General features: G+C 49.5%; 1 protein-coding gene and 1 long non-coding RNA gene across 5 annotated transcripts; one reads left to right on the top strand and one right to left on the bottom strand.

Moving 5' to 3' along the window:
* Positions 1–499: 499 nt before the first annotated feature.
* On the bottom strand, positions 500–5829 carry LOC118320463. Its single transcript, XR_004796322.2, has 3 exons — positions 5697–5829; positions 2669–3156; positions 500–545 (listed from the first exon to the last, which is right to left on the bottom strand). It is a non-coding gene; the product is annotated as an uncharacterized LOC118320463 (long non-coding RNA).
* On the top strand, positions 3092–14726 carry zgc:162171 (uncharacterized protein LOC565931 homolog). 4 transcript variants are annotated; one of them, XM_047336118.1, is made up of 5 exons: positions 3092–3218; positions 5354–6179; positions 12063–12193; positions 13877–14026; positions 14384–14726. In XM_047336118.1, the coding sequence occupies exons 2-5, from the start codon at positions 5987–5989 to the stop codon at positions 14579–14581; spliced, it is 672 nt and encodes a 223-aa protein (XP_047192074.1). In that variant the 5' UTR covers positions 3092–3218; positions 5354–5986; the 3' UTR covers positions 14582–14726. The 4 variants fall into 4 exon arrangements, with proteins under 4 accessions (XP_047192074.1, XP_047192075.1, XP_047192076.1 ...); XM_047336119.1 differs by lacking the exon at positions 3092–3218 and having other exon boundaries at positions 4999–5558; positions 5663–6179; XM_047336120.1 differs by lacking the exon at positions 3092–3218 and having other exon boundaries at positions 4999–5558; positions 5660–6179.
* Positions 14727–21810: the final 7084 nt, after the last annotated feature.

Here is a 21810-nt window from a genome sequence, read left to right as displayed (position 1 = left end):
TCTGTCTGTCTGTCTGTCTGTCTGTCTGTCTGTCGGTCGGTCGGTTGGTCTGTCTGTCTGTCTGTCTGTCTGTCTGTTTGTCTGTCTGTCTGCCTGTCGGTCGGTCAGTGGGTCGATGGGTCGGTCGGTCGGTGGGTCTGTCTGTCTGTCTGTCTGTCTGTCTGTCTGTCTGTCTGTCTGTTTGTCTGTCTGTCTGTCTGTCTGTCTGTCTGTCTGTCTGTCTGTCTGTCTGTTTGTCTGTTTGTCTGCCTGTCGGTCTGTCTGTCTGTCTGTCTGTTTGTCTGCCTGTCGGTGGGTCGGTGGGTCTGTCTGTCTGTCTGTCTGTCTGTCTGCCTGTCTGTCTGTCTGTCTGTCTGTCGGTCGGTCGGTGGGTCTGTCTGTCTGTCTGTCTGTCTGTCCGTCTGTCTGCCTGTCGGTCGGTCAGTGGGTCGATGGGTCGGTCGGTCGGTGGGTCTGTCTGTCTGTCTGTCTGTCTGTCTGTCTGTCTGCCTGTCGGTCGGTCGGTGGGTCTGTCTGTCTGTCTGTCTGTCTGTCTGTCTGTCTGCCTGTCGGTCGGTCGGTGGGTGGGTCAGTGAGCGAGAAACCGAAAGAGACATAGAGAGAAAATCAACATTAGATTATTTTTATACATTTGACAACTACAGGAGCTGAAAGCATCTATATGGATTCATGATGTATGTGAACTCCGTGTAGCTTGATATTGATGTTAAATTAAACATCTAGTTCTTTAGTAAATGTGCATCTTATTTATTAATGTTCATGTCAGACGAACTCTGTCTGTATGGTTGTTACAACAGCGCCTCCACTGGTGACAGGAGGTACGACACACGTGCTGTTTTAGCCTCGGAGCGCATCAAATGATCGATGAACAAAGAATCAGCACGAGGACTTTACAGAATATAAGGAAATACATTGAATCATTTCACCAGGTCCACCGCTGACTTCTGACCTCCGACCTCTAGTGGCCGTGTACATTACGACGGGTCTGCGCTCTATAATTACAGCTGTAGCTTTTATGGAACAGTTACAAGTTCGGCGAAATAAAATTAATAGACTCACTTTACAATATGGATTTTTCTTATTAGGTCAAAAAAGTTTATTTTTTGTGCTCGGCGGTTGCTATGCAACACACTGTAGCGTTCTTCAGAGAGACTGTGGGCCGCAGCCCATTCCAAAACTACAACCTCTCCGTGACCTTTGAGCCTCGTACGTTTCCTCAACTTCGCTCCGTCGCTGCTCACGTCGTTACTTCCTCAGAGGGATACGAACCTGTGACAACTGATTCGACGTCATAGCCTCGGTATACGCTCATTTAAACCACGACTATGAACCAATCAGATCGCTTTATTTGAGCTCCCCATTTTCTAAACGACCACACACACGTCACTGCGACTCTTTGTATTCGCTCCATGATTCGATTCAAACCACGAGATATGAGAGAAAAGCCTCTTATGCTTCAACTGATGTTTTTAATATGCCGCTTTTTGGATTATTGGCCTAACCCTAACCCTTTTTCACACTTAGGTCCCGTTTCCCGGAGTTCGGGTCTGAAATTGGCTGAAGATGCAAACAAAACTCTCAAAACATTAATTATGACAAAACATTAAGTACATTAACTATATTTAAGTCTCTACTTCATACATTTTTATTACACTACATTTATCTGAGAACTACAGTAAATCCGTATTAATTGATTTATTATAAACACGTTAGCTTCTGCCTCGACCTCGATCAATAATTCAGTCAAATATGACTTTAATATTTAAGCATGATTCTCCAGTGACGACCTACAGAGTTTATGTCTTCAACTTCTTTTCCACAGAATAAGTTTCTTTACAACACAAAGACATAACTGTGTCCAATCTGTCAGATTATTTCCCAAAATGCCGCTTAAAATTTTACATTTAGTCAGAAATTATGAATTTCCTGTCCTTTATTATACTGTATATAAAGATAAATACTACTGTGGATACTTTTAGCTCGTAGTACTCTTGTACTTTCACTCCAGTAAAGACTCTAGAATAGTTACAGAATACGTCTCTTTACAATAATCCGTCATCGCTCCATCTTCAAATCGTCTCTGAGAAAACTTCTCAAATTATAATCAATAATATTATTTTGGTCGAGGGGAGATTTTCATGTAATAAAAACCTCAATGGGTCAAACTATAGAGTTATTGATCTTTAATGCAGCAAAGGAAAATCCATACATATTGATTCCGTCATGCTGCTGATCGACAGGTTTGATTTAATGTTGTTTTATCATCTTCAGACAACGTGTTGTTATTGTCTCGTCTTTGAATTTAACGTCTTTGAATTTAACGTCAATGGAGAGGAACTGAACCAGAATGTGAAAATGTGACACATGAGATATTCACCGTCTGGTCCCGTGACCAAGATTTGTACAGAATATTGTTAAAGTTTGAAGGGGATTGTTTTACTACAACACTTTCCTGCAAGTGATCATGATTTTTCACACGAAGTGAAGCATCTCGACGTGAGACTGAGACCATCAGACCCGCAGACAGGGACCAGACTCCCATCAGACATCAGGGACCGAATCTCTCACCGACCCGTCCACATCTCAAACACACTGATGTATACTCATGACGTCATTACGGTCAAGGGACTGAGCCATATTCAGATGCTTATGATTATGATCAGACGACCTGTCGGTGCTGGAGGAGGAGGAGCGGACTCTCTAGGCCCAGGACCGGCCGGACGCGGGCTCCATCGTGGCACCGACGGGTCGGACGAGCCGGGTCGATCCGGGAGGAAACACGAGGCCTCCGCGGGACTCGATGTGCGTCGTGACGCGGCGATGACCGCGGATCAGGAGCTCGGGTGTGAAGGCCCCGGACTCAGGGCCGCGTCAGGCCCGGTCGAGGCGGAGGAGAAGAGCCGCTCCCGGAGCAGGTGCCAACAGAACAACGCCCCCGAGGATGTGCGCTTCCTACCGGCCGGATGGATGGAGCTCTACGACGGCAGGACGGGAGGGGAACCCCGCGGTGTCGCGTCCGTCCGTCTGCGCTCTGTGGGCTCGAGCTGCTGATGAAATGGCAGCGGCAGCATCATCATCATCATCATCACATCGCCTGACTCATCCCGCATCAGCACCACTACCGTAAAGCTCCGAGCGGGGGCGCAGCAGTGGAACCTGGAGAGGAGAGGATCATCCGATTACTTAAAGTACAAGAGGCTGTCTATAAAGTATCTGCAGTGAGTTTATATGAATAGATATATGTATTTATATTCATATAAACCCAGTCTCGTGATATGAGATGGAAGAGAATGATTCAGAAACACAAAGTCCAGATATAAAAACCATCAGCTGCTCTTTTCAGGAGAGACGCTGCGATGTGGCCATATGCGCATGGACCAGTGCGCATACACGGAAGTGGACGCGCTGCAAAGTGGGAGGTGTCGTTTTTTTTAAAAACACATAATATGAATCGTGTATGTGTGTGTGTGTCATGAGGTTTTATTTTTTGTTTGAGGTTTTTTAAGCGGTCTCAATATTTGATCCACTTTTCTGAATCTGAATATTGTCTTAGGTTTATAAGAGTTGATCACGTGTAGAGATGAGACATTTTTTTCTTCAACATGAATCTGTGAAACTCCACAAATGAGCAGTCGCATGAATTTTACTATAAGGTCTAGTTTGTCTTTCTGGTTTATTCTTTTTTTTTTAATTTAAGAAACATTTGTCCTCAACTACACTAATAACACCATTTCTAGTCTGATAATCAACTCGCTGACAAACTTTGGAACTCGATGACAAAAGTGTCGCTGGAGTCAAATCTGCGTTCGACTGACAGTTTTTCTTTCAAGTTGATAAAACAAGAAGTTTTTTCCACAAACCATCTGTTGAAAATATAGTTTCGGTCTTTGAGGATGAATAACACAAACATGTTCATCGTGTATCAGGAGCAACTGTATGGTGATGAACTACTGTATGAAATGAGAGGGAGAAACACGAGAACTCAGAGTTCAGATCCACGTTTCATCCTCAATAGAGGAAAGTTAGAAGTAATGGAATAATAGAATCATTTGATTCGATTTGAGTGAGTTGGATTCTGTTGTGAAACAACACACACACACACACACACACACACACACACACACACACATGTTTGTACAGCTATCTTTGTGAGGACCCCCATTGACATAACCCATTCCCTAGCCCCTTACCCTAACCTTAACCATCACAACTAAATGCCTAACCCTAAAATCAAGTCTTAACCCTCAAACAGCCCCTTGAAGTTGCGAGGACCAGCCTAAATGTCCTCACTTTCCAAAATGGTCCTCACTCAAAAGATAAATTACCCGCGGTGTTCCTCACAAAGATGGCTGTACATGAACACACACACACACACACACACTGACACTGACAATGACAGGGGGGCGTGGTCTTCCGACGCAGTCTCCTCTGGGCTCGAACAGTGGAGCAGATGTTCACACAACCCTATAGAGTTATTGATCTTTAATGCAGCAAAGGAAAATCCATACATATTGATTCCGTCATGCTGCTGATCGACAGGTTTGATTTAATGTTGTTTTATCATCTTCAGACAACGTGTTGTTATTGTCTCGTCTTTGAATTTAACGTCTTTGAATTTAACGTCAATGGAGAGGAACTGAACCAGAATGTGAAAATGTGACACATGAGATATTCACCGTCTGGTCCCGTGACCAAGATTTGTACAGAATATTGTTAAAGTTTGAAGGGGATTGTTTTACTACAACACTTTCCTGCGAGGGAGAAACACGAGAACTCAGAGTTCAGATCCACGTTTCATCCTCAATAGAGGAAAGTTAGAAGTAATGGAATAATAGAATCATTTGATTCGATTTGAGTGAGTTGGATTCTGTTGTGAAACAACACACACACACACACACACACACACACACACACACACACATGTTTGTACAGCTATCTTTGTGAGGACCCCCATTGACATAACCCATTCCCTAGCCCCTTACCCTAACCTTAACCATCACAACTAAATGCCTAACCCTAAAATCAAGTCTTAACCCTCAAACAGCCCCTTGAAGTTGCGAGGACCAGCCTAAATGTCCTCACTTTCCAAAATGGTCCTCACTCAAAAGATAAATTACCCGCGGTGTTCCTCACAAAGATGGCTGTACATGAACACACACACACACACACACACTGACACTGACAATGACAGGGGGGCGTGGTCTTCCGACGCAGTCTCCTCTGGGCTCGAACAGTGGAGCAGATGTTCACACAACCCTCGGGTGGAACAGACCGAACAAACTGTCGGTTTGTCTTGTTTGTTTATTCTTCTTCTTCTTCTCCTCCTCCTCCCCCTCCCCCTCGTCCTCTGCAGCGGTCCACAGACACCAGTTCTTCACTTGTCCAACATGACGTCCGCAGGTTTTACGCGCAGCGACACCAGACGATTCTCGACCTCCTGGACTCAACTCACGTCGTTTTTAATTTATTTTAATATTGTTGACGTCACGGGCCGCCCATATCTACTTGAAAAGAAACTGTAATTCTCACAATATCCTTTTTTCTTTCTTCTCTTTTTGGTGCGTATTAGGGTTTCTTTTTTAACTTCTAGATCATTTTTTCTTTCACAGAACTAAAATCCTGCCACACGACTCGTTTATTCACTCATTTATTTTGTCAGTAGGAGTCTCTGCCTCCACACATGACCGCAGACTCACCGCGAGTGGACAAACCCTCCGCAGCTCCGCGCGTCCTCCTCATGCGCAGCGCGTAATAATTGGAGACGTCGCTGTGCCACTCGCCTGCAGACGCGCGCTCCTCCTCTCCATCTCCACCTCTCCTTCTCTCCACCTCCACCTCCATCTCCTCCTCTCCTACTCCCCTCCTCCTCTCCACCTCCACCTCCATCTCCTCCTCTCCTCCTCCCCTCCTCCTCCTCTCCTCTCCTCCTCCACCTCTTCCTCTCCTCTCCCTCTCCACCTCCTCTTCCTCAGCAGCAGCAGCAGCGATGCAGCACGAGCGGCTGCTCAAAGTCCTGGTCATCGGGGACCTGGGCGCCGGGAAGACGTCCATCATCAAGCGCTACGTGCACCAGGTCTTCTCGCAGCACTACCGCGCCACCATCGGCGTGGACTTCGCCCTGAAGGTGCTGAGCTGGGACCAGAAGACGGTGCTGCGGCTGCAGCTGTGGGACATCGCCGGTGCGTAGAGAGAGAGAGAGAGAGAGAAGCTCCACGAGATAAGTTACTGTACAACTGACCGCAGATTGTTTCTATGAGCAGCTCGTCATTACAACATGAAGCTCACGTGCTCATGTGACAGGTGACAGGTGAGCGTCACTGGCCTCGGGTAGGAACCGTCCCGACAGAACTGGCTCTTCAACATCAGTAGATTTACATAGAGTTCAAGAAAAGCACATGTGATATTGATATTATGAGTCATCTTTTCAGTTTGTACAGCTGTGTCCTTGGATTATAAATGTGCACAGGAGAAAATGTAGTTTCTTGATTGATGAAATGAGTTGTATTCAAAAGAATATGTGATGGACGAAGCTAGAGGAGTTTTGATCAGTTCATATTATGATTATTATCTTTGGATCACATTCAATCAATCAGTCAGACTTTATTTGTCCAGCACTTTATTTGGCACACAAACGTACCAAAAGCAAAAATATCAGGAACTGAGTAAAAGTTTGAAACGAGGAAAAGCATGAAACCGTCTAATATTTATAGATAAATAGACATAAATGAATAATTCAAATATAAAAAAATCGAATTAAAAGCTTGACTTTTTAAAAGGTCTTTGAGTTTACCTTGAAACATATCCACATTATCATCTGATGTACACGTTGGAGATTTATGAACTAATGAAATAATATTTAAAATCCATTCTGAAGTAAGCAGCCGGTGGGTGACGCTATAATTTAATATTTATAAAGTGCATTAGGAACAGGTATAGTTTGTTGGCAGACTCAGACGTCATGATACATATATACTTCAAATACTCGTACATAGTTATTTCTTATGGAACACGTCAGAATAAATATACGTCAGTATGAAAGTGGCTGTAATAATCTAAGAGCTGTCAAAGTCAATTTAATATCTCACAGGTTGATTCTTCCAACAAACAACAGCTTCAAGTACTAATTTTGGAAAAAAAGGATTTAATAATGAATTAAACGAGTGAGTTTTCAGTCTGCGACAGAAGCGTTGAAGTGTTTCTTCTGTCCTGATGTCAACGGGGACAGAAAACAGACAGGATGTAGATGAGCGGTGGCTCCGCCCCCTCGCGGAAAGGGAGGAGCAGAGCGGAGTGGACGGGTTGAGGTGAAGGTCGGACCATGTTCTGGATGTAGGACGGGCTTGAACCATTCGCAGCTCGGTAGGCGAGGACCAGAGTCTTGAATCGGATTCGAGCCTCCATCGGTCCGGCTAGTGCAGGAGGAGGAGGAGGAGCGGTGGCAGGTTGAAGACCAACCGGGCCGCTGCATTCTGGATGAGCTGCAGAGGTTGGAGGTCACATGTGGGCAGAGCAGCTAGTCGTCCAGACGTGAGTTGACACGAACCTGCACCAACACCTGTGTCGATCTTCTCGACGAGGAACAGACGAATCGTCCTGATGTGGTGGAGGATGAATCTGCAGAAGAACATCTGGTCGTCCAGAGTCACAGCAGCTTCATCACCAGAGTGGCCATGGTGATGAGAAACATCTGGGTCCAGATTGAGCTTCAGGTGGAGCGTCAACGTCCAGCAGAGATTGTGCTGCCACCTGTTGTCATATTGTGGAAAGGACCACGAGTTGGGTGTCGTCTGCATATGGGAGGAAAACTGAGTCGAATGAGCTGGTGTACAGAGAGAAGAGGACGGGGCCCAGGACAGAGCCCTGAGGGACCCCAGGTATCAGACACAGGTCCTTGAGGTCCTTGAGGTCCTTGAGGTCCTTGAGGTCCTTAAGGGGTTAGGATGTGATGTAACTGTTGAAGTCATCAACTCACTGCAATGAACCACGTGACCTCGTCGGCCTGCCTCTCCTCACTCGTCGGCTGCATGTTGCTGACACATGCAGCCATGATGGTGTGATACAGAGATGATGATGGTGCGTGATACATGATGGTGTATGATACATGATGGTGTATGATACATGATGGTGTGTGATACATGATGGTGTGTGATAGATGATGGTGTGTGATAGATGATAGTGTGTGATAGATGATAGTGTGTGATACATGATGGTGTATGATACATGATGGTGTATGATACATGATGGTGTGTGATACATGATGGTGTGTGATAGATGATGGTGTGTGATAGATGATAGTGTGAGATAGATGATGGTGTGTGATAGATGATAGTGTGTGATAGATGATGGTGTGTGATACATGATGGTGTGTGATACATGATGGTGTGTGATAGATGATGGTGTGTGATCCATGATGGTGTGTGATCCATGATGGTGTGTGATAGATGATGGTGTGTGATCCATGATGGTGTGTGATAGATGATGGTGTGTGATCCATGATGGTGTGTGATCCATGATGGTGTGTGATAGATGATGGTGTGTGATCCATGATGGTGTGTGATAGATGATGGTGTGTGATCCATGATGGTGTGTGATAGATGATGGTGTGTGATCCATGATGGTGTGTGATCCATTATGGCGTGTGATCCATGATGGTGTGTGATAGATGATGGTGTGTGATCCATGATGGCGTGTGATAGATGATGGTGTGTGATCCATGATGGTGTGTGTGATAGATGATGGTGTGTGAGATAGATGATGGTGTTTGATCCATGATGGTGTGTGTGATAGATGATGGTGTGTGATAGATGATGATGTGTGATAGATGATGCTGTGTGTGATAGATGATGGTGTGTGATCCATGATGGTGTGTGATAGATGATGGTGTGTGATCCATGATGGTGTGTGATCCATGATGGCGTGTGATCCATGATGGTGTGTGATAGATGATGGTGTGTGTGATAGATGATGGTGTGTGTGATAAATGATGGTGTGTGATCCATGATGGTGTGTGATCCATGATGGCGTGTGATCCATGATGGTGTGTGATCCATGATGGTGTGTGATAGATGATGGTGTGTGATAGATGATGGTGTGTGATAGATGATGGTGTGTGTGATAGATGATGGTGTCTGATCCATGATGGTGTGTGAGATAGATGATGGTGTGTGAGATAGATGATGGTGTGTGATAGATGATGGTGTGTGATAGATGATGGTGTGTGAGATAGATGATGGTGTGTGATAGATGATGGTGTGTGATCCATGATGGTGTGTGTGATAGATGATGGTGTGTGTGATAAATGATGGTGTGTGTGATAGATGATGGTGTGTGTGATAGATGATGGTGTGTGATAAATGATGGTGTGTGTGATAGATGATGGTGTGTGTGATAGATGATGGTGTGTGTGATAGATGATGGTGTGTGTGATAGATGATGGTGTGTGATAGATGATGGTGTGTGTGATAGATGATGGTGTGTGTGATAGATGATGGTGTGTGATAGATAATGGTGTGTGTGATAGATGATGGTGTGTGATAGATGATGGTGTGTGTGATAGATGATGGTGTGTGTGATAAATGATGGTGTGTGTGATAGATGATGGTGTGTGTGACAGATGATGGTGTGTGATAGATGATGGTGTGTGATAGATGATGGTGTGTGTGATAGATGATGGTGTGTGATCCATGATGGTGTGTGTGATAGATGATGGTGTGTGATAGATGATGGTGTGTGAGATACATGATGGTGTGTGTGATAGATGATGGTGTCTGATCCATGATGGTGTGTGATCCATGATGGTGTATGATCCATGATGGTGTGTGATCCATGATGGTGTGTGTGATAAATGATTGTGTGTGTGATAGATGATGGTGTGTGATAGATGATGGTGTGTGTGATAGATGATGGTGTGTGTGATAGATGATGGTGTGTGATAGATGATGGTGTGTGAGATAGATGATGGTGTGTGTGATAGATGATGGTGTCTGATCCATGATGGTGTGTGTGATAGATGATGGTGTCTGATCCATGATGGTGTGTGATCCATGATGGTGTATGATCCATGATGGTGTGTGATCCATGATGGTGCGTGATACAGAGAAGATCATGGTGCGTGATGCAGACGTGGTCGGTCATGTTGCTACTGACCAGCGTTTCCTCGGCAGCAGCGGTCCAGAGTCTAATGCGTCGCACGGCTCAGCAGATTAGCTGCTATCAAGAGAAAAGCTCTTTGTATTCGTCTTATAAAACTTTCTCTGGCTGCGTGTAATTAGATTTCACATTCTTTTGGAAATACCTTTCCCAACACACACACACACACAAACACACACTGCGGTTTAGCTCCCGTCTTCTTCTACAGTAGCTTCCTGCCGAGCGAACTCCGCCTTTGAGCAACACGACAGCTGATAAGCGTTGTCAAGTACATTTGCATGAAGGAGTGAACTTTGGTCCCATCTGCTCCCTTTGTCCAGTCGCTTCGTCCAATAGTCACGATCCACAGGGAATTTGAAGCGTCACTGTGGAGTTGTTGTTTGTTGAATGACGGCGTCAGAATCATTGTTGATGATGGGCAGAATGACGTCGCACCTGAAACTTCAATACGTCACTGTGGTGAACTTGCACCGGCGCCATCAGAAGTAACCACATTTTGTAGGAGCAGGGGGCGTGGCCTGACTCAGAGCTGGAGGACACTGCACCTATTGGACGGAGCAGCTGGTGTGGCTGTTTGTCTCCGAACAGGACGAACTCATCGACTCCAAGATCTAAACTGTTGTTGGACTAACGTTCATGTTGTATTGAAGACAGAGTCTCACTCTCACTGTTGTTCAAAGATGTTATCTGCTGTCAGACACGCTGTGTGTGTGCGTGTGTGTGCGTGTGTTTGTGTGCGTGCATGTGCGTGTGTGTGTGTGTGGTTTTGGGCGTGTAAGACCAACGGTTATTTTCATCAGCGGTTTTTATAGGTCGTGTGTGTGTGTGTGTGTGTGTGTGTGTGTGTGTGTCAGATGTTCTCTTGCTGATTCAACACTATATTAGGATCATGTGGAGGAAGTTAGCTTCGAGGATAAAGACTTACTCATTCAGTTGCACACACACACACACACACACACACACACACACACACGATATTACACTGACTCCATTTGTTTCCTGGAGACTCACTTTAACATGTCACACGCTTCTCAATCCTTCACCAGGAGAAATGTCTCCAATGAACGTTTTGTCATGAAGACACACGCGAGACGGGACACAGGAAGTTCTGTCCCGTCTCGCTGAGCGTCAGAGAGGTCGTCTGCACAATGATTGTCTGTGGAGAAGTGGATCGTCATGTCGTTGTCATGTTGTCGTCTTGTTGTCGTGTTGTTGTCATGTTGTGGTCGTGTTGTTGTCATGTCGTTGTCATGTTGTCGTCTTGTTGTCGTGTTGTGGTCATGTTGTGGTCGTGTTGTTGTCATGTCGTTGTCATGTTGTCATCTTGTTGTCGTGTTGTGGTCATGTTGTCGTTGTGTTGTTGTCGTGTTGTTGTCGTGTTGTTGTCGTGTTGTCGTTGAGTTGTCATCTTGTTGTTGTCGTGTTGTTGTCGTGTTGTTGTCGTGTTGTTGTGATGTTGTTGTCATGTTGTTGTTGTTGTGTTGTTGTTGTGTTGTTGTCATGTTGTTGTTGTTGTTGTTGTCGTGTTGTTGTCATGTTGTTGTTGTTGTGTTGTTATGTTGTTGTCATGTTGTTGTCATGTTGTGTTGTTGTCGTGTTGTTGTCGTGTTGTTGTCGTGTTGTTGTTGTGTTGTTGTTGTGTTGTTGTCATGTTGTTGTTGTGTTGTTGTCATGTTGTCGTTGTGTTGTTGTATTGGTGTTGTCAGGCTTTAGTTTTCAAATGAAGAGTTTGTGTCGTGACAGAGCAAGAAGAAGAAGAAGAACGTTCCCTTGTCTCTATTTTCAGTTGGTCTGTTATTTCGTTGATCTCAATCTGTCTCATCTGTAGTCCGAGTCACTCAGACGACCTCTGTGTGATGTGTTGACCTCCCTCAGAGGTGGAAGTCACATGTGGTGATTCTCCTCTTCAACAGGGCAGGAGCGCTACGGCAACATGACCCGGGTCTACTACCGAGAGGCGGTGGGGGCGCTGGTCGTCTTCGACATGACGCGGCTGTCCACGTTCCAGGCCGTCCTCAAGTGGAAGGGAGACCTGGACTCGAAGGTGAGGAGAGGAGGACGAGAGGAGGATGAGAGGAGGAGAGGAGGAGGAGAGGAGGAGGAGAGGAGGATGAGAGGAGGACGAGAGGAGGATGAGAGGAGGACGAGAGGAGGACGAGAGGAGGAGAGGAGGAGGAAGAGAGGAGGAGAGGAGGAGAGGAGGGAGAGAGGAGGAGAGGAGGAAGAGAGGAGGACGAGAGGAGGAGAGGAGGAGAGGAGGGAGAGAGGAGGAGGAGAGGAGGAGAGGAGGAGGAGAGGAGGACGAGAGGAGGACGAGAGGAGGAGAGGAGGAGGAAGAGAGGAGGAGAGGAGGAGAGGAGGGAGAGAGGAGGAGAGGAGGAAGAGAGGAGGACGAGAGGAGGAGAGGAGGAGGAAGAGAGGAGGAGAGGAGGAGGAGAGGAGGGAGAGAGGAGGACGAGAGGAGGAGAGGAGGACGAGAGGAGGACGAGAGGAGGAGAGGAGGAGGAAGAGAGGAGGAGGACGAGAGGAGGAGGAGAGGAGGACGAGAGGAGGAGGAGAGGAGGAGAGGAGGAGGAAGAGAGGAGGAGGACGAGAGGAGGACGAGAGGAGGAGAGGAGGAGGAGGAGGAGAGGAGGAGGAGAGGAGGAGAGGAGGAGGAGAGGAGGATGAGAGGAGGAGGAGAGGAGGAGGAGGAGAGGAGGAGGAGAGGAGGACGAGAGGAGGGAGAGAGGAGGAGAGGAGGAGAGGAGGAAGAGAGGAGGACGAGAGGAGGGAGAGAGGACGAGAGGAGGAGAGGAGGAGGAAGAGAGGAGGAGAGGAGGAGGAGGAGAGGAGGATGAGAGGAGGAGGAGAGGAGGAGAGGAGGAGGAAGAGAGGAGGAGGACGAGAGGAGGAGAGGAGGAGAGAGAGGAGAGGAGGAGGAGAGGAGGAGGAGGAGAGGAGGAGAGGAGGAGGAGGAATAGGAGGAGAGGAGGAGGAGAGGAGGACGAGAGGAGGGAGAGAGGACGAGAGGAGGAGAGGAGGAGGATGAGAGGAGGAGAGGAGGAGGAGGAGAGGAGGATGAGAGGAGGAGGAGAGGAGGAAGAGAGGAGGAGGACGAGAGGAGGAGAGGAGGAGAGAGAGGAGAGGAGGAGGAGAGGAGGAGAGGAGGACGAGAGGAGGAGGAGAGGAGGAAGAGAGGAGGGAGAGAGGAGGAGAGGAGGAGGAGAGGGGGAGAGGAGGAGAGGAGGAGGAGAGGAGGATGAGAGGAGGAGAGGAGGAGGAGAGGAGAAGAGGAGGAGGACGAGAGGAGGACGAGAGGAGGAGAGGAGGAGGAGAGGAGGAGAGGAGGAGGAAGAGAGGAGGAGAGGAGGAGGAGGAGAGGAGGAGAGGAGGAGGAGGAATAGGAGGAGAGGAGGAAGAGAGGAGGAGAGGAGGAGGAGGAATAGGAGGAGAGGAGGAGGAGGACGAGAGGAGGAGGAAGAGAGGAGGATGAGAGGAGGAGAGGAGGACGAGAGGAGGAGGAAGGGAGGAGGAGAGGAGGAGGAGGAGAGGAGGACGAGAGGAGGAGAGGAGGAGAGGAGGAGGAGAGGAGGGGGAGGAGAGCAGAGGGGGAGAGGAGGAGAGGAGGAGGAGAGGAGGAGGAGAGGAGGAGAGGAGGAGGAGAGGAGGAAGGGAACATAGCAGTAAAATGTGTCTAAAACAGAACTGTTTAACTCAACACTGATGGTGCGCTTACTTTCGTAAGGTCGCCCTGGGCAACGGGAGGCCAGTTCCAGCCGTTCTATTGGCCAATAAGTGTGACCAGCGGCGTCACGGCCTCTGCCCCAAACTGCCCAAACTGGAGAACTTCTCCAGGGACTACGGATTCGTCGGCTGGTTTGAAACCTCGGCCAAGGTGAGAGCTGGCGTCGGCGACGGCGTCGCTCTCGTCCGCTCGTGTTTCCTCCTCGTTCTCGTCCGTCTTTGCGTCTTCACACGTCTCATCATCACTAGACTGTTCCCAGCAACAAGTCTCTTCACAGGAAGTGCCACATTCACACCACAGAACCAAAAACCAAACGTAACCGTGACGGAAGTTCAACGTCCAGCCAACTGTCATTTACCCAGAATGCTTTGCTCGTCAGAATTCACAAAGATCTGTGCTCAGTAGATCTGTCGTTTGAAGATGCAAGTTGGAATCGTTTCTTGTCTTTTTTACGATAATAATCAAAGTGTGGCCCTGTGACCCTTCACCTTTGACCTCTCTCTGCAGGACAACACCAACATCGACGCGGCCATGACGTGTCTGGTGAAGCACATCATGTCCGTGGAGGAGCAGCGAGCGTCCAGCGAAGCCAAGAGTGAAGCGGAGGGCAGCGTCGTCCTGCCGCACTTCGACTACGACGCCAAGGAGAAGCGACTCGGCGGCTGTTCGGGATGTCCGTCACTCAGACCCAGAGACACTGACTGAGGGGGAGGAGTCAGGGAGGGAGGGAGGAGTCAGCGCTGAGAGGCTCCTCCCTCTGCCCTCAGATGAATCGTCAGTTGAAGGAACTGAGTGTAAACCAAAGTTTAAAGTCAAATAAAGGAAATTTCTTTATTTTTGTTATAGAATATTTCCCCCCCAAAATTCTTTTATTTTAAAAGTGTGACGTTGATATCGTTTATGTTTTCAGAAAAGAAAGTGAAGGACGAGTTTCTGTCGAACCTTCCCGTGTGAGAAGAGATTAAAGGTTTAATATTCATCAGCATGTTCTTCTCTCTCTCGTCAGGCGTCACATGCTGTTGTTCATTTTTTATGTTTTTGTTTGAAGTTATAATAAGTTTGATGATAACTTTATCTTCATCCTCTTTCTGTCTTTGGCTCGTTTGTTCATCACAACAGCTGTTGATTGAAAGGATTTGACCCGACAGATTCTGGCGCTCGTGCTCGTGCTGTCACGCGGTCGGCCATCTTGGCTCTATCTGCGGCGGACAACTGCTTCATTTGGAGTCATCGTGCCAAACGCTCAAACTGGGCGTGGCCAGATTTGCTCCTCTAGCGCCATCTTCAGGCCAAACTTTCAAGTTGTCGCCGACCAAAGAGTTTCTGTTTCTCGTTCTTGAAAAGTCGCTTGACGTTTCTTCTCGTTTCCTTTTGGCTCAGTTTGTTTGTTTCTCTGCTTCTGTTCAAACGGGGCCGAACAATCTGCTGCTTTCACCGTGTTGTGGAATGAAAAGCTCTGAATCAGGCAACGTCGCGTGTCCTCTCGTCCTGCACTCGTCTCCTGGCAACAGGTGTTGACTTCATGAACAGACCATCATCCCGTCAGGCTGCTGTGTGTGTGAAGAGATGTTGATTGACACACAAACATCCAAATCATCCAGGATCCCGACGACATGATGATTAGATGAAGTGTCACAGATTCATTTCTAACAATCCCCCGACTCCCGACTCCTGATTGGTTCAGGATTTCTTTCCTCATGAGCTCAGAACCATGACCCTGTCTGAAACCTCTTCCTCTCCAGCGTGCAGACCTTCACCGTCAGTGGAAAGGAAATGACTCTGAATCAATCATTGTTTTCGTCCGGCTCATTTGTTAACACGAGACTTTTAATCTTCTCTACTGGTTTTGGAGAAACTTGACATTTTCAGCAGGTCATATGGATGATGATGGTGTTTGGGACTGTTCAGGTTGTTCAGCCTTGGAGCAGTTATGTGATATACATATTTTATATATATGTATATATTAACACTAATATTCCACCCCCACCCGGTCATTGTTCCACAGTCCCTGAGTAAAAGGGAACAACCCAGTTCCGTGTGCAGATCTTTCCCCTGAGCTCGGAGATGAGGACGCACATGGTAACAGGTTTCCTGCGTCCGGAGCTGTGAGACACGAGGAAACAAGCGGCGGCTTCAAGTGATTTCCAGTTTTTATCTTCACATTTGTTCAAGTGATTTGAATGACATGTAGGACACACGTCCTCTGCTCACCTGCCCCCCCTGCTGGTCCACGAGTGGAACCGGTTCCAGCTCTTTTCTCTCCTCCAGTCTTAATGGCTTCTATTTTAGTATGTGTGCTGCCGTCCTCTCCTCCCTCTCTCCATCCTCGCCTCTCCGTCCTCTCCTCCTTCTCTCCCCCTCGCCTCTCCATCCTCTCCTCCTTCTCCTCGTCTTCCTCTCCTCCCTCTCTCCGTCCTCTCCTCCTTCTCTCCCCCTCGCCTCTCCATCCTCTCCTCCTTCTCCTCGTCTTCCTCTCCTCCCTCTCTCCATCCTCGCCTCTCCGTCCACTCCTCCTTCTCTCCCCCTCGCCTCTCCATCCTCTCCTCCTTCTCCTCGTCTTCCTCTCCTCCCTCTCTCCGTCCTCTCCTCCTTCTCTCCCCCTCGCCTCTCCATCCTCTCCTCCTTCTCCTCGTCTTCCTCTCCTCCCTCTCTCCATCCTCTCCTCCTTCTCTCCCCCTCTCCTCTCCATCCTCTCCTCCTTCTCCTCATCTTCTTCTCCTCCCTCTCTCCATCCTCTCCTACTTCTCCTCGTCTTCTTCTCCTCCCTCTATCCATCCTCTCCTCCTTCTCCTCGTCTTCCTCTCCTCCCTCTCTCCATAGTCTCCTCCTTCTCCTCATCTTCTTCTCCTCCCTCTCTCCATCCTCTCCTACTTCTCCTCGTCTTCCTCTCCTCCCTCTCTCCATAGTCTCCTCCTTCTCCTCGTCTTCTTCTCCTCCCTCTCTCCATCCTCTCCTCCTTCTCCTCGTCTTCCTCTCCTCCCTCTCTCCATAGTCTCCTCCTTCTCCTCATCTTCTTCTCCTCCCTCTCTCCATCCTCTCCTACTTCTCCTCGTCTTCCTCTCCTCCCTCTCTCCATAGTCTCCTCCTTCTCCTCGTCTTCTTCTCCTCCCTCTCTCCATCCTCTCCTCCTTCTCCTCGTCTTCCTCTCCTCCCTCTCTCCATCCTCTCCTCCTTCTCCTCATCTTCTTCTCCTCCCTCTCTCCATCCTCTCCTACTTCTCCTCGTCTTCCTCCCCTCCCTCTCTCCATCCTCTCCTCCTTGTTCAGTGAAGGAGGGAGAGCTCATCTTTCACTCTGTTTTTATGACCTGATTTATTCAGTTTTTTCAGTTATTTTTTTGTTTTGTGTTGTTGTTGTCGTGTGCGGTTTTTTTTCTTCATTTAATTTGTAGAAGACCGTGATGTTCTCTTGTAAATCTTAATAAACATTGTGTTTCAAAAATCAAATCTCTCACCCTCTCTCCATCCTCTCCTCCCTCTCTCCATCCTCTCCCTCTCCTCTCCTCCTTCCTTTTCCTCTCCTCCCTCGTCTTCCTCTCCTCCCTCGTCTTCCTCTCCATCCTCTCCTCCCTCGTCTTCCTCTCCATTCTCTCCTCCCTCTCCTCGTCTTCCTCTCCTCTCCTCGTCTTCCTCTCCTCCCTCGTCTTCCTCTCCATCCTCTCCTCCCTCTCCTCTCCATCCTCTATTCCCCCTCCTCTCCATCCTCTCCATCCTCTCCTCGTCTTCCTGTCCTCCCTCTCCTCCCTCTCCTCGTCTTCCTCTCCTCCCTCGTCTTCCTCTCCATCCTCTCCTCCCTCTCCTCTCCATCCTCTCCATCCTCTATTCCCCCTCCTCTCCATCCTCTCCTCCCTCTCCTCGTCTTCCTCTCCTCCCTCATCTTCCTCTCCATCCTCTCCTCCCTCTCCTCTCCATCCTCTCCATCCTCTCCTCCCTCTCCTCTCCATCCTCTCCATCCTCTCCTCCCTCTCCTCTCCATCCTCTCCATCCTCTCCTCCCTCTCCTCTCCATCCTCTCCTCCCTCTCCTCGTCTTCCTCTCCTCCCTCGTCTTCCTCTCCATCCTCTCCATCCTCTCCTCCCTCTCCTCGTCTTCCTCTCCATCCTCTCCTCCCTCTCCTCGTCTTCCTCTCCTCCCTCGTCTTCCTCTCCACCCTCTCCATCCTCTCCTCCCTCTCCTTGTCTTCCTCTCCTCCCTCGTCTTCCTCTCCACCCTCTCCATCCTCTCCTCCCTCTCCTCGTCTTCCTCTCCATCCTCTCCTCCCTCTCTCCATCCTCTCCCTCTCCTCTCCTCCTTCCTTTTCCTCTCCTCCCTCGTCTTCCTCTCCTCCCTAGTCTTCCTCTCCATCCTCTCCTCCCTCTCCTCGTCTTCCTCTCCTCCCTCGTCTTCCCCTCCTCCCTCATCTTCCTCTCCATCCTCTCCTCCCTCTCCTCGTCTTCCTCTCCTCCCTCGTCTTCCTCTCCATCCTCTCCTCCCTCTCCTCTCCATCCTCTATTCCCCCTCCTCTCCATCCTCTCCATCCTCTCCTCGTCTTCCTGTCCTCCCTCTCCTCGTCTTCCTCTCCTCCCTCGTCTTCCTCTCCACCCTCTCCTCCCTCTCCTCGTCTTCCTCTCCATCCTCTCCTCCCTCTCCTCGTCTTCCTCTCCTCCCTCGTCTTCCTCTCCATCCTCTCCTCCCTCTCCTCGTCTTCCTCTCCTCCCTCGTCTTCCTCTCCATCCTCTCCTCCCTCTCCTCCCTCTCCTCGTCTTCCTCTCCTCCCTCATCTTCCTCTCCATCCTCTCCATCCTCTCCATCCTCTCCTCCCTCTCCTCTCCATCCTCTCCATCCTCTCCTCCCTCTCCTCTCCATCCTCTCCTCCCTCTCCTCGTCTTCCTCTCCTCCCTCGTCTTCCTCTCCATCCTCTCCTCCCTCTCCTCGTCTTCCTCTCCTCCCTCGTCTTCCTCTCCATCCTCTCCTCCCTCTCCTCCCTCTCCTCGTCTTCCTCTCCTCCCTCATCTTCCTCTCCATCCTCTCCATCCTCTCCATCCTCTCCTCCCTCTCCTCTCCATCCTCTCCATCCTCTCCTCCCTCTCCTCTCCATCCTCTCCTCCCTCTCCTCGTCTTCCTCTCCTCCCTCGTCTTCCTCGTCTTCCTCTCCATCCTCTCCTCCCTCTCCTCGTCTTCCTCTCCTCCCTCGTCTTCCTCTCCACCCTCTCCATCCTCTCCTCCCTCTCCTTGTCTTCCTCTCCTCCCTCGTCTTCCTCTCCACCCTCTCCATCCTCTCCTCCCTCTCCTCGTCTTCCTCTCCATCCTCTCCTCCCTCTCTCCATCCTCTCCCTCTCCTCTCCTCCTTCCTTTTCCTCTCCTCCCTCGTCTTCCTCTCCTCCCTAGTCTTCCTCTCCTCCCTCTCCTCGTCTTCCTCTCCTCCCTCGTCTTCCCCTCCTCCCTCATCTTCCTCTCCATCCTCTCCTCCCTCTCCTCGTCTTCCTCTCCTCTCCTCGTCTTCCTCTCCTCCCTCGTCTTCCTCTCCATCCTCTCCTCCCTCTCCTCTCCATCCTCTATTCCCCCTCCTCTCCATCCTCTCCTCCCTCTCCTCTCCATCCTCTCCATCCTCTCCTCCCTCTCCTCTCCATCCTCTCCATCCTCTCCATCCTCTCCTCCCTCTCCTCTCCATCCTCTCCTCCCTCTCCTCGTCTTCCTCTCCTCCCTCGTCTTCCTCTCCATCCTCTCCATCCTCTCCTCCCTCTCCTCGTCTTCCTCTCCATCCTCTCCTCCCTCGTCTTCCTCTCCATCCTCTCCTCCCTCTCCTCGTCTTCCTCTCCATCCTCTCCTCCCTCTCCTCGTCTTCCTCTCCTCCCTCTCCTCGTCTCCCTCTCCTCCCTCGTCTTCCTCGTCTTCCTCTCCATCCTCTCCATCCTCTCCTCCCTCTCCTCGTCTTCCTCTCCATCCTCTCCTCCCTCGTCTTCCTCTCCATCCTCTCCTCCCTCTCCTCGTCTTCCTCTCCTCCCTCGTCTTCCTCTCCACCCTCTCCTCCCTCTCCTCGTCTCCCTCTCCTCCCTCGTCTTCCTCGTCTTCCTCTCCATCCTCTCCATCCTCTCCTCCCTCTCCTCGTCTTCCTCTCCATCCTCTCCTCCCTCGTCTTCCTCTCCATCCTCTCCTCCCTCTCCTCGTCTTCCTCTCCTCCCTCGTCTTCCTTTCCACCCTCTCCATCCTCTCCTCCCTCTCCTCGTCTTCCTCTCCTCCCTCGTCTTCCTCTCCACCCTCTCCTCCCTCTCCTCGTCTTCCTCTCCATCCTCTCCTCCCTCTCCTCGTCTTCCTCTCCATCCTCTCCTCCCTCTCCTCGTCTTCCTCTCCTCCCTCGTCTTCCTCTCCATCCTCTCCTCCCTCTCCTCGTCTTCCTCTCCATCCTCTCCTCCCTCTCCTCGTCTTCCTCTCCTCCCTCTCCTCGTCTTCCTCTCCTCCCTCGTCTTCCTCTCCATCCTCTCCTCCCTCTCCTCGTCTTCCTCTCCATCCTCTCCTCCCTCTCCTCGTCTTCCTCTCCTCCCTCTCCTCGTCTTCCTCTCCTCCCTCGTCTTCCTCTCCATCCTCTCCTCCCTCTCCTCGTCTTCCTCTCCTCCCTCGTCTTCCTCTCCATCCTCTCCTCCCTCTCCTCGTCTTCCTCTCCTCCCTCGTCTTCCTCTCCATCCTCTCCTCCCTCTCCTCCCTCGTCTTCCTCTCCATCTTCTCCTCCCTCTCTCACATCTCCTACAGTTCCCCCGGTGTTATTCATTTGCGTCCTGTCTCCTCGCAGGTTCCTGATCACTGCTCACTCTCAGACGCTGATCGTCGCCGGAGCAGACGCTGTAAAACCTCCCTGCTGCTGCGCCGATTCTCTTTGTGTCCTTTGTTTGGAGAAAGACGTTGATTATTGATTGGTCATTTGATGCTGTTGTTTTTCTTTCTTCTTCTTCAGAAACCTTCTGCAGCTCAGACGACCGACGACCTCGTTCTGTGAGTTGGGACAAAAGAGGCAAATCTTTCAATTAGTTCTTGTTTCCTTCGTGTCACGTTCATGTGTTTATGATCTCGTCCAGAAACTTTACTCTTCTTTACACTCTTTTTTATAACTGAGGTTCTGTTGATCACAGCAAAGTGTTTTGAATTTGAATTGAGTTTGTTTTTTGCATTTCAAAGTCTTTTCCTCCACCACGTATAAATATAGGGAGTTATTCATGGCTGCTCTACCTAGAATGAATTAGATTTAAATAAATCATTATTTCCATAACCAATGGTTATGATGTCTAAAATGAGTCATCGTGGATTAAATTTAACTTTCAAACTCTTCAATTGATTTTTCAAATGACGGTTAACTGAGGAATGATCCGGTGGTATTTCCTTCTGTTCCCAGTGATGAAGATGTTTGCAGCTGAGAAGATGCTCGTCGCTCTGCTGCTGCTGCACGTCAGCGGAGGTGAGCAACGTGTTGGACGGTAATTGACTCTGGAGGCTCCGGTTCCTGTCGCCGGTAAGACAAGTGTGGTTCCTCTCATCAGGCACCTCACATGTCTGATGATCTGAGTTAAGCCCCCGGTGTCCTGAGAGCCAAGACTCATTCCCACCATGAATTCTTATTTCCTCTGAAATAAACACGCTCTCTTTGTCCGTGACGTCCTCACAGACGCTTTCCTGTCATTTTGATTCACCAAGAGTCGAGTGAGTCGTGATCCCCTCGTAGCCGTCGGCAGGTACGGTCGCCGGGCAACAGGCAGAGTCCAGAGACGAGGCCTGGAGGCCGGAACCAGAGGTCTGTCCCCGGGTGGGACGCACGGAACCTGGGATGGATCCTCGTGGTCCTGGAGGTGACGGTGCAGGTCAGCGTTCCTCTGCCCAGGCCCTGATCCACACAGGGAGCAGGATGTAAACCACGCTGAGACGAGGAGGTGGTGAGACTCACGTCTGTGTCGTCTCCAGAGCTTCGATTC

This window comes from Scophthalmus maximus, chromosome 12 (genome assembly GCF_022379125.1).
Source record: "Scophthalmus maximus strain ysfricsl-2021 chromosome 12, ASM2237912v1, whole genome shotgun sequence".
Classification (NCBI taxonomy): Eukaryota; Metazoa; Chordata; class Actinopteri; order Pleuronectiformes; family Scophthalmidae; genus Scophthalmus; species Scophthalmus maximus.
Note: the sequence above shows the minus strand (reverse complement) of the source record. Positions and strands in the feature narration are given on the sequence as shown.